The sequence below is a fragment of the Salmo trutta genome, chromosome 34, assembly GCF_901001165.1.
Source record: "Salmo trutta chromosome 34, fSalTru1.1, whole genome shotgun sequence".
NCBI lineage: Eukaryota > Metazoa > Chordata > Actinopteri > Salmoniformes > Salmonidae > Salmo > Salmo trutta.
In genome coordinates, this window is record NC_042990.1 from 445,497 (window position 1) to 461,217 (window position 15,721).

The window sequence follows — 15,721 nt, forward strand, 5'->3', positions numbered from 1 at the left end:
TTCCAATATGCTCCAAACACCGCCTTCTCGGGCATTATCACTTAAAGGGAAACTGGTGACATTTTTTCATGGTCATGGATAGCGTAGAAACTCTGATTCATTTTTTAAATTGTATTTATTTCACCTTTATTTAACCAGGTAGGCTAGTTGAGAACAAGTTCTCATTTACAACTGCGACCTGGCCAAGATACTTTCTTTGACTCGCGCCACATCACTTTTGCCTTATGGCAAGGAGCACCATCATACTGGAAAAGGCACTGTTTGTCACCAACCGGTTCCTGGATGGTTGGGAGAAGTTGCTCTCAGAGGATGTGTTGGTACCATTCTTTATTCATGGCTGTGTTCTTAGACAAAATTGAGAGTGAGCCCACTCCCTTGGCTGAGAAGCAACCCCACACATTAATGTTCTCAGGATGCTTTACTGTTGGCATGACACAGGACTGATGGTAGCGCTCACCTTGTCTTCTCCGGACAAGCTTTTTTCCGGATGCTCCAAACAATCGGAAAGTGGATTCAGAGAAAATGACTTTACCCCAGTCCTCAGCAGTCCAATCCCTGTACCTTTTGCAGAATATCAGTCTGTCCCTGACCTTTTTCCTGGAGAGAAGTGGCTTCTTTGCTGCCCTTCTTGACACCAGGCCATCCTCCAAAAAGTTTTTGCCTCACTGTGTGTGCAGATGCACTCACATCTGCCTGCTGCCATTCCTGAGCAAGCTCTGCACTGGTGGTGCGCCGATCCCGCAGCTGAATCAACTTTAGGAGACGGTCCTGGCGCTTGCTGGACTTTCTTGGGCGCCCTGAAGCCTTCTTCACAACAATTGAACCGCTCTCCTTGAAGTTCTTGATGATCCGATAAATGGTTGATTTAGGTGCAATCTTACTGGCAGCAATATCCTTGCCTGTGAAGCCCTTTTTGTGCAAAGCAATGATGATGGCACGTGTTTCCTTGCAGGTAACCATGATTGAGAGGAAGAACAATGATTCCAAACACCACCCTCCTTCTGAAGCTTCCAGTCTGTTATTCGAACTCAATCAGCATGACAGAGTGATCTCCAGCCTTGTCAACACTCACACCTGTGTTAACGAGAGAGTCACTGACAGGTCAGCTGGTCCTTTTGTGGCAGGGCTGAAATGCAGTGGAAATGTTTTTTGGGGGGATTCAGTTAATTTGCATGGAAAAAAGGGACTTTGCAATTAATTGCAATTCATCTGATCACTCTTCATAACATTCTGGAGTATATGCAAATTGTCATCATACAAACTGAGGCAGCAGACTGTGAAAATGAATATTTGTGTCATTCTCAACTTTTGGCCACGACTGTACAGTCAGTAACACAATAGAAAAAAAGTCTATATACAGTGTGTGCAAATGGCGTGAGGAGGTAAGGCAATAAATAGACCACAGTAGCAAGAAATTATAATTTAGCAAATTAACACTGGAGTGATAGATGTGCAGATGATGTGCAAGTAGAAATACTGGTGTGCAAAAGAGCAGAAAAGTAAATAAAAACAATATGGGTATGGGGTAGGTAGATTGGATGGGCTATTTACAGCTGCAGCAATCGGTTAGCTGCTCGGATAGCTGATGTTTGAAGTTAGTGAGGGAAATATAAGTCTCCAGCGATTTTTGAAATTCGTTCCAGTCATTGGCAGCAGAGAACTGGAAGGAAAGGTGGCCAAAGGAGGTGTTGGCTTTGGGGATGACCAGTGAGATATACCTGATGGAGCACGTGCCACAGGTGGGTGTTGTTATCGTGACCAGTGAGCTGAGATCAGGCGGAGCTTTACCTAGCATAGACTTATAGATTACCTGGAGCCAGTGGGTCTGGCGACAAACATGTTGCGAGGGCCAGCCGATTAGGGCATACAGGTCGCAGTAGTGGGTGTTATATGGGGCTTTGGTGACAAAACGGATGGCACTGTGATAGACTGCATCCAATTTATTGAGTAGGGTATTGGAGGCTATTTTGTAAATGATATCGCCGAAGTCGAGGATAGTCTATTTTACTAGGGTATGTTTGGCGGCGTGAGTGAAGGAGGCTTTGTTGAGGAATACAAAGCCGATTCTAGATTTCATTTTGGATTGGAGATGTTTAATATGATTCTGGAAGGAGAGTTTACAGTCAAGCCAGACACCTAGGTATTTGTAGTTGTCCACATATTCTAAGTCAGAACCGTCCAGAGTAGTGATGCTAGTCGGGTGGGCGGGTGCAGGCAGCAAACGGTTGAAAAGCATGCATTTAGTTTTACTAGCATTTAAGAGCAATTGGAGGCCACAGAAGGAGTGTTGTATAGCATTGAAGCTCGTTTGGAGGTTTGTTAACAGTGTCCAAAGAAGGGTATACAGAATAATGTCATCTGCTAAGAGGTGGATCAGGGAATCACCCGCAGCAAGAGCGACATCATTGATATACACAGAGAAGAGAGTCGGCCCGAGAATTGAACCCTGTGGTACCCCCATAGAGACTGCCAGAGGTCCGGACAACAGGCCCTCCGATTTGACACACTGAACTCTGTCTGAGAAGTAGTTGGTGAACCAGGCGAGGCAGTCATTTGAGAAACCAAGGCTGTCGAGTCTGCCGATAAGAATACGGTGATTGACAGAGTCGAAAGACTTGACCAGGTCGACGAAGACGGCTGCACAGTACAATCTTTTATCGATGGAGGTTATATCATCGTTTAGTACCTTGAGCGTGGCTGAGGTGCACCCGTGACCAGCTCGGAAACCGGATTGCACAGCGGAGAAGGTACGGTGGGATTCGAAATGGTCAGTGATCTGTTAATTAACTTGGCTTTAGAAGACTAGAAAAGGCAGGGCAGGATATAGGTCTATAACAGTTTGGGTCTAGAGTGTCATCCCCTTTGAAGAAGGGGATGACCGTGGCAGCTTTCCAATCTTTAGGAATCTCGGACGATACGAAAAAGAGGTTGAACAGACTGGTAATAGGGGTGGATAACTTTAGAAAGAGAGGGTCCAGATTGTCTAGCCCAGCTGATTTGTACGGGTCCAGGTTTTGCAGCTCTTTCAGAACATCTGCTATCTGGATTTGGGTGAAGAAGAAGCTGGGGAGACTTGGGCAAGTAGCTGCGGGGGGTGCGGAGCTGTTGGCCGGGGTAGCCAGGAGGAAAGCTTGGCCAGCCGTGGAGAAATGCTTCTTGAAATTCTCGATTATCGTGGATTTATCGGTGGTGACAGTGTTATCTAGCCTCAGTGCAGTGGGCAGCTGGGAGGAGGTGCTCTTGTTCTCCATGGACTTTAGTGTCCCAAAACCTTTTGTAGTCAGAGCTACAGGATGCAAATTTCTGTTTGAAAAAGCTAGCCTTTGCTTTCCTGACTGACTGCGTGTATTGGTTCCTGACTTCCCTGAACAGTTGCATATCGCGATGCTATTGCAATCCGCCACAGGATGTTTTTGTGCTGGTCGAGGGCAGTCAGGTCTGGAGTGAACCAAGGGCTTTATCTGTTCCTGGTTCTACACATAACGGGCATGCTTATTTAAGATGGTGAGGAAACTACTTTTAAAGAATGTCCAGGCGTCCTCGACTGACGGGATGAGGTCAGTATACTTCCAGGATACCCGGGCCAGGTCGATTAGAAAGGCCTGCTCGCATTAGTGTTTTAGGGAGCGTTTGACAGTGATGAGGGGTGGTCATTTGACCGCGGACCCATAGTGGATGCAGGCAATGATCTCTGACATCCTGATTGAAAACAGCAGAGGTATATTTGGAGGGCAAGATGGTCAGGATATCTATGAGGGTGCCCATGTTTACGGATTGTACCTGGTGGGTTCCTTGATAATTTGTGTGAGATTGAGGGCTTCTAGCTTAGATTGTAGGATGGCCAGGGTGCTAAACATATCCCAGTTTAGGTCACCTAACAGAACAAACTCTGAAGATAGAGGGGCAATCAATTCACATATGGTGTCCAGGGCACAGGTGGGAGCTGAGGGGGGGGTCTATAACAGGCGGCAACAGTGAGACTTATTTCTGGAGAGATTCATTTTTAAAATTAGAAGCTCGAGCTGTTTGGGCATAGACCTAGAAAGTATGACAACTTTGCAAGCCATCTCTGCAGTAGATTGCAACTCCTCCGCATTTGGCAGTTCTATCTTGATGGAAAATGATATAGTTGGGGATGGAAATCTCAGAATCTTTGGTGGCCTTCCTAAGCCAGGATTCAGACACGGCAAGGACATCAGGGTTGGCGGAGTGTGCTAAAGTAGTGAGTAAAACAAACTTAGGGAGGATGCTTCTGATGTTAACATGCATGAAACCAAGGCTTTTTCGGTTACAGAAGTCAAATGACAGTGCCTGGGGACACGCAGGGCCTGGGTTAACCTCCACATCACCCGAGGAACAGAGGAGGAGTAGGATGAGGGTACTGGTAAAGGCTATGCCCTACTGGTCATCTAGGGCATTGGGGACAGAGAATAAAAGGAGCAGGTTTCTGGGCGTGGTAGAATAGATTCAGGGCATAATGTACAGACAGGGGTATGGTGGGGTGCGGGTACAGTGGAGGTAAACCCAGGCATTTTGTGACAATAAGAGGTTGCATCTATGGACGTACTAGTTATGCTGGGTGAGATCACCACATGTGTGGGAGGTGGGACAAAGGAGGTATTTGAGGTATGTACAGTGGGACTAGGGGCTCCGCAGTAAACTAAAACAATGATAACTATCCTAAACAACAATATACATGACATAGACATTTGAGAGACAAAGCGAGGCATAAAGCAATCAGAGGTGTTGATTGGGAGAGCTAGTTAAGACAACAGCTAATCAGCTAAAACAACAGGTAAAATGGTGATGAATGGGCAGAGAGGGTCAGTTAACTACACACAGGGCCTGAGTTCGAGGCTGTGGCCGACAGATAAATACAAAATAAACAAAATGGAGTACAGTGATTAATGAACAGTCCAGCAGGCATCAGCTATGTAGCCAAGTGATCATAGGGTCCAGTGAACAGCAATAGATGAAACAGGGAAGCCGCTGGGTAGTCGTTACTACCTAGTAAGCGGGAGACACAGCGTTTAAAGTTAGCAGGCCGGGGCTAGTAGAAGCGCCTGCTCCGATGTCCGGCAAAGGCCAGTTGGGGGCACAGCGGATGGAGTTACGTCTGCAGACCAGTCGTGGTGGAACGGCGAAGCTTCGTGTCGACAAAAGGGTCCAGGGCCAGTTGGTGAAAGAGGTATTGCGGTTGTAGTAATTTCGTTTGCTAGCCGGGAGATGCGCCTGGCTCGCGGCTATCTTGGCGTAGCAGTGAAGCCATCTCTATTAAATTAGTTACACTTTATGGAAAAATAACTTATGGTCACATCCACACAAGGTCCAACATTTATTTGAAATACCAAAGTGTCAAAATACTGGTAAAACTCAAGCAGATTTCTACCACATCAAATGTTACAATAAACAAAAACTTCATAACCTGGCCAAAGTTGCCCCAGAAAGTCATCTGAAAACTACCACATTCAAAGTAAAAATCTCAGCAAATGTACTTAAGGGAGAAAAGTTCATTGTACATTCACTAAAAAGGCAAACGTAATGAGAAGAAATGTACTATTGCACTTCCAATCATATCATTACTCTGTTGGTAGGAAAGCAGACTCAAGCACTGACAAGTTACTCTTGAAATAACTTGTAGCTGCATCTGTAGGGAACATACAAAAACGGTACAAACGACAATAGTAGCAACTACAGCATCAGTATTAATAAATAACCACAACAATTAGGGTAATAATTTTAAGGCATTCGAGTGAAAACATTCGCACAGACCAGCAAGATAAATACTTAAAACACAAAATAAGGAACAGGATAGAGAAAGGCTATTAAGAAGGGTGAGAGGTAATTGAAAGAAAAGAGATGGAGTGGGATTCACCCACGATTCAAACCATTGTGCATGTAGCAGATTGTCATAAATATCTGATGTACACAGCAGGAAGAGTAGGAAAGTGTAAACCCAGAAAAGAATACAGCCCTCACAGTACAGTCAAAAGTAAAAATGACCACAAAGAATACCAAACCCAAAGGAAGGTGAATGTGAGCACCTGCATCGACCTCTTGAAGCCACTGTACAATAAAGTACAGCTTAACATGCCCATGTAAATACAACAACATTGTACCGAAAATAACTCAACCGTCATAAGTGACCAATATGTTTGCCACCTTTTGGTTTTAGAGTAGCATGTATCTCTTTGGTCTCTCTGTGTGTTGTCTCTCTATTCTTGTGTGTTTAGTCCTATATTTTTATTTTATTTTTAATCCCAGCCCCCGACCCCGCAGGAGGCCTTTTGCCATTTGGTAGGCCGTCATTGTAAATAAGACTTTGTTCTTTACTGACTTTCCTAGTTAAATAAAATAAAAAGTATCAGAAGAGAGAGTGCGTGTGAACACGCATGTGCATGTGAAAAAGCTTGCCAAGAATTTAAACTATGTACTGCATTGAAACACTATTTCTGCTGTGTTAATATCCCACCATAAGTCATCAGTGTAAAAGTGCTGTAAAACACTCAAGCAAGTATTCTTATAAAACATCAAAGTCAAGTTGAGGCACAGCAAAACCCTGTGATTCCAAGTTCACGAGTGTGTCCCAAATGGCACCCTTTTCCCTATACAGTGCACTACTTTTGACCAGAGTTCTTTGGGCCCTTGGCTTAGTCAATCTACAAAAGATCTCATATTTTAACTGACAAAAGAAAATAAGAAATGATGGTGCCAGGATGACAGTTGATTGTACTGGCAACCAACATCTGACACAGAAATCTTGTTCTCAGAAAACCAGAAAAATAACTGCAAGTCAATTTCGTAGTGCTTGGCATGTTAGCTACTTCATGTAGAGTCCTGAGTACCTCCCTCTAACCAGCTATATTTAAATCTATTAATTTACTATATGAAAAAAATCTCTCCCTAGCAGTTGGTGGTATGTAATTGTCCCTCAGTGAGGATGGAGGTGATGCTGTTGTCGTAAAAACCGTCCTCGTCCTCAGAACTGAGGTTGGAGGCTCCCAGGACAGGTCGACGCGTCTGATACACCTTCCGCCTGAGAGAGGAAACAAGACACGGTTGTCATCAGCTCATTGACTGTAGTTGTTACTAAAAAAAGGGACACAGTTCCTACTGAATGTACTGGAATGTGAGTGTTTTTTGTTGTTCCCTGAACCATTCCAATGTCTGCTAATGCATTTCAATAGAGGACTAAAACAAGAAACGGGTATTTCTAAATTTGAGCAGTGGGCTGAGTGACATTGAAGCACCACCTGCTGGCACCGAGGAGTATGACAACACTGGTGAAGGTGTCTGTACAGGAGTGTGGATTATAATACATAATCATATCTGGCATAATAACTGGTATGACAAGATGCAATGCTGTACAGAACAGCCATGTAGAGGGTATGGGATACTAGAGATTACATTTGGTGTATACTGCTAGTATGTACTGTAGATAGATATCTGTCAGGGAGAGAACTCACTTTAGCTCACATTTTCCAGTGCTGTGACTTTAGCCTGCAGATACTAAGGAATTTGTTTGTTTGCACACCCACACACACACACACACACACATACATACATCTCAGGGAACTCACTTCTCAGATTCCAGTGCTGTGACTTTGGCCTGCAGTGCTTCCTGCAGCTCCTGCTGCTCCTCCAGGTCCCTAAGAGCCTTCCTGCGGACCCCCTCTAGTCGTTCCACCTCGCCTTCGCTCTCGTCCAGCTGACGCTTCAGGGCCTTCACACGCAGGGACAGCTGGGGACAGAGGTGGACAGGTGGTTAGGATACTGTAGCACCTAGAGGTTAGGATACTGTCACACAGCACAAGGGACCAAGGAAAGGTAAAAAGGCCAGCAGGACACAGCAAGTCCGCTATTAAATGCATAGAAAAGACAATGTCCTGAAGAAAATGTGTGCTTGCTTGACTTAAAGTATTTATGGTATGTAGTTGTAGAGTGAGGAAACAATAGGAATCTCCACCAAAAACCACCTAGTTCTGTCATTACATTCATTTTCATGTTATAGTATACATACTGTATGTACATAGACATGAATGTACTAAGGGATAATCAACGAGGGGCAATGCGTTCCCTGGAAAATAATAAACACGGAAGGTGTGCTCCATGACGTGCTAGCTTTCAAAAGCAATTCAAACATACAGAACATGTAAGAACTATAGCCATTGAATTCTACCGTGTGTTATAGGGAAATAATGCACGTTCAAGAATGCCCTTCAAGCCAAGCAAAAACTAGTATTCAACAATGCCATGGTATGAAAAAATAATAAAAATGCCATTTAGCAGACACTTTTATCCAAAGCGACTTAGTCATGGGTGTACATGTTACATAATGGTGGTCCTGGGAATCGAACCCACTATCCCGGCGTTGCAACCGCCACACTCTACCAACTGAGCTACAGACGACCAACCGTATCCATTAACATGTACCTGCTCAAGTTGCTCAGCATGCTGGTTCCTCTCAAACCGTTGTGCATGAAGCGGATTGTCATAAATATCTGATGTATACAGCAGGAATAGTAGGAAAGTGTAAGCCCCAGAAAAGTATATAGCCCTTTGTCACAGTACAGTCAAAAGTAAAAATAACCACAAAGAATACCAAAACCAAAGGAAGGGGAATGTGAGCACCTGCATCTACCACCTGAAGCCACTGTATGATAAAGTACAGCTTAACATGCCCAAGTAGATACAACATTGTACAGAAAATGACTAAACCGTTAAACATAAGTGACCAATACGTTTGTCACTTTTTGGTTTGAGAGTAGCATGTATCAGAAGGAAGAGTGCATGTGTGTGAACACATACAGTACCAGTCAAAAGTTTTGAATGCGTGTCCAGAGTTTCTTTATTTTTACTATTTTCTACATTGCAGAATAATAGTGAAGACATCAAAACTATGAAATAACACATATGGAATCACGTAGTGACCAAAATAACTTAAATCAAAATATATCTTATATTTGAGACTCTTCAAAGTAGCCACCCTTTGCCTTGACAGCTTTGCACACTCTTGGCACTCTCTCAACCAGCTTCATGAGGTAGTCTCCTGGAATGCATTTCAATTAACAGGTGTGCCTTGTTCATTTGTGGAATTTCTTTCCTTCTTAGTGTGTTTGAGCCAATCAGTTGTGTTGTGACAAGGTAGGGGTGGTATACAGAAGATAGCCCTATTTGATAAAATACCAAGAACAGCTCAAATAAGCAAAGAGAAACAACAGTCCATCATTACTTTAAGACATGAAGGTCAGTCAATACGGAACATTTCTAAAACTTTGAAAGTTTCTTCAAGTGCAGTCGCAAAAACCTTTCAAGCTCTATGATGAAACTGGCTCTCATAAGGACTGTCATGGTTGAATTGCTGCAAAGAAACTACTACTAAAGGACACCAATAACAAGACACTTGCGGTGGAAATCTGTCCTTTGGATTGATGAGTCCAAATTTTAGATTTTTGGTTCTAACCGCTGTGTCTTTGTGAGACAAAGTAGGTGAACAGATTTTCTCCACATGTGTGGTTCCCACCATGAAGCAGGAGGTGTGATGGTTTAGAGATTCTTTGCTGGTGACAGTGATGGTTATTCATTTAGAATTCAAAGCACACTTAACCAGCATGGCTAACACAGCATTCTGCAGCGATACACCATCCCATCTGGTCTGTGCTTAGTGGGACTATCATTTGTTTTTCAACAGGACAATGACCCAACACACCTCCAGGCTGTGTTGGGGCTATTTGACCAAGGAGTGATGGAGTGCAGTATCATTAGACCAAGCCTCCACAATCACCCGACTTCAACCCAATTAAGATGGCTTGGGATGAGTTGGACCGCAGAGTGAAGGAAAAGCAGCCAACAAGTGCTCAGCATATGTGGGAACTCCTTCAAGACTGTTGGAAAAGCATTCCAGGTGAAGCTGGTTGAGAGAATGCCAATAGTAAGCAAAGCTGTCATCAAGGCAAATGGTGGCTACTTTGAACAATATATTTTGATTTGTTTAACACTTTTTTGGTTACGACATGATTCCATATATGTTATTTCATAGTTGATGTCTTAACACTATTATTTTACAATGTAGAAAACAGTAAAATATAAGAAACTCTTGAATGAGTAGGTGTCCAAACTTGAGTGGTACTGTATGTGCATTTGAAGAAGCTTGCCAAGAATTCAAACTATGTACTGCATTGAAAACACTATTCCTGCTGTGTTAATATCCAACTGAAATTGTCAGTGTAAATAAGGTGCTGAAAATCGAATTCAACAATGATGTTTTCAGTTCGACTTTTGCTTTCAAAAGCTGCTCAAACACAGAACATGTAAAAACTATTGCCATTGAATTTTACCGTGCGTTATAGGGAAATAATGCACACTGGAATGCCCTTCAAGCCAATCAGAAACAAGTATTCAACAATGCCATGGTATAAAATAATATGCCATTTATCAGACTATTTTCTCCAAAGCAACTTACAGTTATGCGTGTAAACACTTTACATACTGGTGGTCCCGGGAATCGAACCCACAATGCTGGCATTGCAAGCGCCATGCTCTACCAACTGAGCTACAGAGGACCACCAGTATCCATTAACATGTACCTGGTCTCGTTGCTCAGCGTGCTGGTTTCTCTCCTGGTCCAGAGTGACAATTATTTCCTTCAGCTTTCTCTCTACTCTCCTCTGGGAGGCCTGGATACTCAGCTTCTCTCTGAACACGGAGACATATCATCACACACAATATTCATACTACTCAGATCTATATAGTATCCACAAAGCCAGGACTACTGCTAGTCAATATTATGGTGCTTGGCATGTTAGTACTTTCATGTAGTGTCCATGGTACTTGAGCAGATACTCTACTTAGCCATCATGTGTATGTACACACCTCTCTTCACTGTGTAGCCTCTCCTCCAGCTCCTGCACTTTACCCTCTAACAAAGTGATCCCAGCGGAGGGACGGGACTGTGTCTCCATGTCTGCCACACGGGACCTCAACTCCTTCACCTGAGGAGAGAGCGTTGGCATATCAAGATGTGTTTGAGCAAAAATGTTTTTGAGGTTGATGACACATAGAATTAGACATTTTCTCTTACATAAAATGTTGGATATGAAATGTGTAATCTGTACCTGTCTCTCTAGGACACTCTTGTCCATCTCCAGGTCGTGTACGGTTGAGCGCTCCTTCATCAGGTCTCCACGCAGCTGGTCAATCTGAAAGAGAATAAGCAAACATTCTGAGTGACTTAGTCTGTATGAAAATCAGTACCTGCTTGTGTGTATTCAAGTGTGTGTGTGTGTGTGTGTGTATTGAAGTACAGTACCTGTTCTCGACTGCGTGCAACACGATCATTGAGAAGCTCCACGCTGCTCTTCTCCTCATCCAATTCAATTTCCATCGTCTTCACTTTGTCCTGACAGACATCCATCCAAGTTGTAAACAAATTAGTTTGACCATGTCTTTTCAAGCTCTCCTCCCCAACATCATATACTCCATGCTGATAGTCCCCAGGCTAGAAGTCTTTCACATACAATTCCCAAAGCTCTCAGAAGAACCCTTGACCTCTAACCTCCATTTCTCAGACATACAGTATGTCCACAACTATAATTCACCCCCCAAATTTTTGACATTTAAAGGTAATGACCTTTGACCCCTCACCTCCAGGCCCCTGAGTTCCCTGTTGCGGTCCGTCTGAGAGCTCCTCTCAGAGTCCAGTTCGCTTTCCAGATGTTTGAGACGGCTGCTGAGCAGGTCTCTCTCCAGCTGGGCGCTGTCCCTCTCCTCCCCACACACCAGCAGCTCTTTCTTCAAACGAGAAACCTGGACGACGGAACAGGCGGATGGAATCAGTGGTTCAATATTTGGAAAGGGGACATAATATTCCCAATATATTGATAAGCCACGTAAGGATCACCTCAAGTTTGTCTCATCAACTGTAACTCACTTCATACCGTATCTTTTAATTTTCTTCCTTCTCTTCCCTCAATCCTTTTACTCTCCTTTCCATCTAAAATACACCTGCAAACTCTCTCTCTCTCCACTGTTCTCACTCCTCGCTTCTTTCTCTGTACCTGAACACCATCTTCCTGTCCTTTCCTCTGCTCTCCCTCCCCTCATCCTGAAGCGTCTTTAGGTTGGCCTGGGGCCTCTGTAGCTCAGCCAGTCTGTCTTTGCCCTCCTCCCATTCACCTCCTATTGCAGTGTCTTCAGGTTGGCCTGGGCCCTCTGCAGTTCAGCCAGTCTGTCCTTGCCCTCTCCCTACTCTGTCTCCTCCTCGCTCTCTCCCTCTCTCACCTCTTCCTGCAGTGTCTTCAGGTTGGCCTGGGCCCTCTGCAGTTCAGCCAGTCGGTCTTTGCCCTGCCGCTGGGCATCCTGTAGGTCTCTCCTGGAGCGCTCCCTGTATTCATCCATCTGGGTCTGCAGGGCCTGCACTGACTGACGGGAGTCCCCCAGCATCACCTCCATCTGATGGGTAGAGAAAGGGCGGGTGGAAAGGGCATGGATGGGAAAGAAGGATAAGGTGATCTTTGTTAATTCAGTTTTAAAGCAATCCAAAATCTATACCAGGGCAATAGAAAATAAATACATAAAAAAGCAGATGCGCGCACACACGCGATGCCGCACCTCCTTGCTAATCTTCTCCAGGGCCCGGTCTAACAGTCTCTTCTGCTCCTCCAGGTCACTCTTGCCCTTGCGCAGCGCGTCTCTCTCCAGATCTTTCTCCTCCAGCCTTTGGCCCAGCTCATCCCTGTCCTTGCCCAGACGGGAGGCTCCTCGCCTGGCTTCCTCCAGTTGGGACCTCAGGGAGCGGTTCTCATCTTCCAGTGCCTGCTCAGCCTCCGAGCTCTGGGGCACGCTGGAGTGAAGCCTCGTCTGTGGAACAGAAAAAGACCCATTTATTTTATTTAGGAGTATGTGTATTTAGGTATACCTTAACGTAATAACAGATCAGAGAGTTTATGAATCCATGCATTACTGTGTCGTAATTATGTGTCCTTTTCTAAGATATAAAAGTCTCACACTTGCATTTGTGCCTAGAGGTGTAGCTTAAGTTTGCCGAGTGTTACTCCTGTGTGTTTTTCAATAGCTATACACGCATGCTGCGGTTTTGGTAAGTGTATTTTACCATGCGAGTCAGTCTTTCTCTCAGCCTTGTGTTGGCTTCCTGAAGCTCCAGACTCCCCTGATCCAATGGTGAGGACCCACCTGACGACTAGAGACCGCGAGAAAGAGGTAGAGTTTAACCTCACATCCATCCCACACTCAGTCAAAGTTTAGTTGTATCAAGTTGATGACACCTCACCTGCTTTGCCTTCGCAAGTGCCATCTCGAGCTCATCTTTCCCCTGCCGTGATTGGTCCTTCAGCCTGTCATTCTCTGACCTCAATTCAGACTCCCGTACTTGGCTAGCCCTCCTCAGGGCTTGAAGCTCCTCCTCCTTCTCATTTAGCTCAACCTTTTGTCTGTCGACCTCCGTGCGAGCCTGCTTGATATCATCATTACAACGCTGAAGATCCTTGGAAAAAGCAAATCGTGACCAAGATGAATAAAGACGATGAGGAACAGAATGTGTGCAACTGCCTTTTGTGCGTGCATGCGTGGGAGAGATTGAGTTAGAATGTGGGTGTATTTAATTGCGTACAGTTCCTTCAGAAAGTATTCATACACCTTCACTTAATCCACATTTTGTTGTGTTACAGCCTGAATTCAAAATGGATTAAATATATGTTTCTCACCCATCTCCACACAATACCACATAATGACAAAGTGAAAACATGTTCGACATTTCAGCAAATGTATGGAAAATGAAATACAGAAATGTATTTTATATATGTATTCACACCCCAGAGTAAATACTTTTTATTAGCACCTTTGGTAGTAATTTCTGGGTAAGTCTCGAAGAGCTTTACACACCTGGATTGTGCAACATTTGCCTATTATTCCTTTCAAAAGTCTCCAAGCTGTGTCAAATTTGATGTTGATCATTGCTAGACAACCATTCAGGTCTTGTAGATTTAAGTCAATATTAACTCGCCCACTCAGGAACATTCACTGGTATTCTTGGTAAGCAACTCCAGTGTAGATTTGTCCTTGTGTTTCAGGTTATTGTCCTGCTGAAAGGTGAATTAATCTCCCAATGTCTTATGCGAAGCAGACTGAACCAGGTTTTCCTCTAGGATTTTGCCTGTGCTTAGCTCCATTCAGTAAATGTTTTATCCTGAAACTCCAGTCCATAACGATTACAAGCATATCCATAACATAATGCAGCCACCACTATGCTTGAAAATATAGAGAGTGGTACTCAGTAATGTGTTGTATTTGCCCTAAACATAACACTTTGTATTTAGGACAAAAATGTCATTGCTTTGCAACTGTAGTGCCTTGTTGCAAACAGGATGCATGTTTTGTAATATTTTTAATCATGTTCAGTCTTTTCACTCTGTCAATTAGGTTAGTATTGTGGAGCAACTACAATGTTCTTGATCCATCCTCAGTTTTCTCCTATCACAGCCATTAAACTCAATAACTTAAAAAAAAAGTCACCATTGGCCTCATGGTGAAATCCCTGAGTGGTTTCCTTCCTCTACGGCAATGGAGTTAGGAAGGACACCTGTAGCTTTGTAGTGACTGGGTGTTTTGCTACACCATTCAAAGTGTAATTAATAACTTAATCATGCTCAAAGTTGTATTCAATGTCTGCTGTTTTTAGTTTTACCCATCTACAAATAGGTGCCCTTCTTTGTGAGGCATTGGAAAACCTCCCGTCTTTGTGGTTGAATCTGTTTTTGAAATTCACTGCTCAACTGAGGGACCTTACAGATAAATTGCATGTGTTGGGTACAGAGATGAGGTAGTCATTCAAAAATCATGTTAAATACTATTATTGCACACAGATTGCATGCATGTCATTATGTGACTTAAGCAATTTTTTACTCCTGAAGTTATTTAGGCTTGCCATAAAAAGCATTCTACTTTGACATTATGGGGTATGGTGTGTAGGCCAGTGACAAAAAAAAACTAAAAACAAATCTATTTAATCCAATTTAAATTCCAGCGGCAGCACAACAAAATGTGGAAAAAGTAAAGCGGTGTGAATACTTTCGGAAGGCACTGTGTGTAAGAATGTGTGTATGCTTGATCTGTGACCATGGAGAAGCTTACGTCTGCATAAGAGTCTGCCTCGTCAAAGCCAGGCATCTGCTTCTTCATGGACATCAGTGAATCCTGAAGGTCCTTCAGCTCCCCCTCAAACTCTTCCTTCTCCGAACGTGCTCTCATGAGCCTACACAAACACAGCCAATAATTATTAAAAAACACACAGCATGTACGATAATCATGTGAACACAACAGCTAATGCACAACAAACGAACACTTTTTGAATCTTCACACCGTCAGAAACCTGTTGCCATCTAGGAATCTCAATACATCGAAAATTGCATCATTGTTCATTTCAATAGTTTAGATCATATGTCTGTTGATTACTTAGATGAATAATTTGTCAAGATGGCTTGATTAATTAAAATAGCTTGAGATTAATTTGAGAAGTTATAGAAATTGGTAAATAAATCTTGATTGATCATTTGCTCAGTAGATTGGAGTTAGTATTTATTCTTCTAATGATGAGCTCATTAGTCACATTGGGCTGCATCAAAACTTGAGATACGAGCATGTTATTTGAGTGACGTGTTATTTGAGGAACAGAACTCAAGTTAAAGATTTGGCCCCATGAGACTAA

General features: G+C 43.5%; 1 protein-coding gene across 2 annotated transcripts in view; it reads right to left on the reverse strand.

Annotated features, from left to right (window-relative positions):
- Positions 1-5,322: 5,322 nt before the first annotated feature.
- Positions 5,323-15,721, reverse strand: part of cgnb (cingulin b) — a 49,284-nt gene continuing 38,885 nt past the window's right edge. For both annotated transcript variants that reach the window (XM_029731209.1, XM_029731210.1), the window contains 12 exons: positions 15,148-15,268; positions 13,289-13,501; positions 13,112-13,198; positions 12,610-12,858; positions 12,280-12,450; positions 11,644-11,805; positions 11,309-11,398; positions 11,115-11,198; positions 10,873-10,991; positions 10,587-10,695; positions 7,581-7,741; positions 5,323-7,036 (listed from right to left, as the gene is read on the reverse strand). In XM_029731209.1, the coding sequence (XP_029587069.1) occupies positions 6,904-7,036; positions 7,581-7,741; positions 10,587-10,695; positions 10,873-10,991; positions 11,115-11,198; positions 11,309-11,398; positions 11,644-11,805; positions 12,280-12,450; positions 12,610-12,858; positions 13,112-13,198; positions 13,289-13,501; positions 15,148-15,268 (1,699 nt within the window). In that variant the 3' untranslated portion in view covers positions 5,323-6,903. The remainder of the gene's footprint in view (positions 7,037-7,580; positions 7,742-10,586; positions 10,696-10,872; positions 10,992-11,114; positions 11,199-11,308; positions 11,399-11,643; positions 11,806-12,279; positions 12,451-12,609; positions 12,859-13,111; positions 13,199-13,288; positions 13,502-15,147; positions 15,269-15,721) is intronic.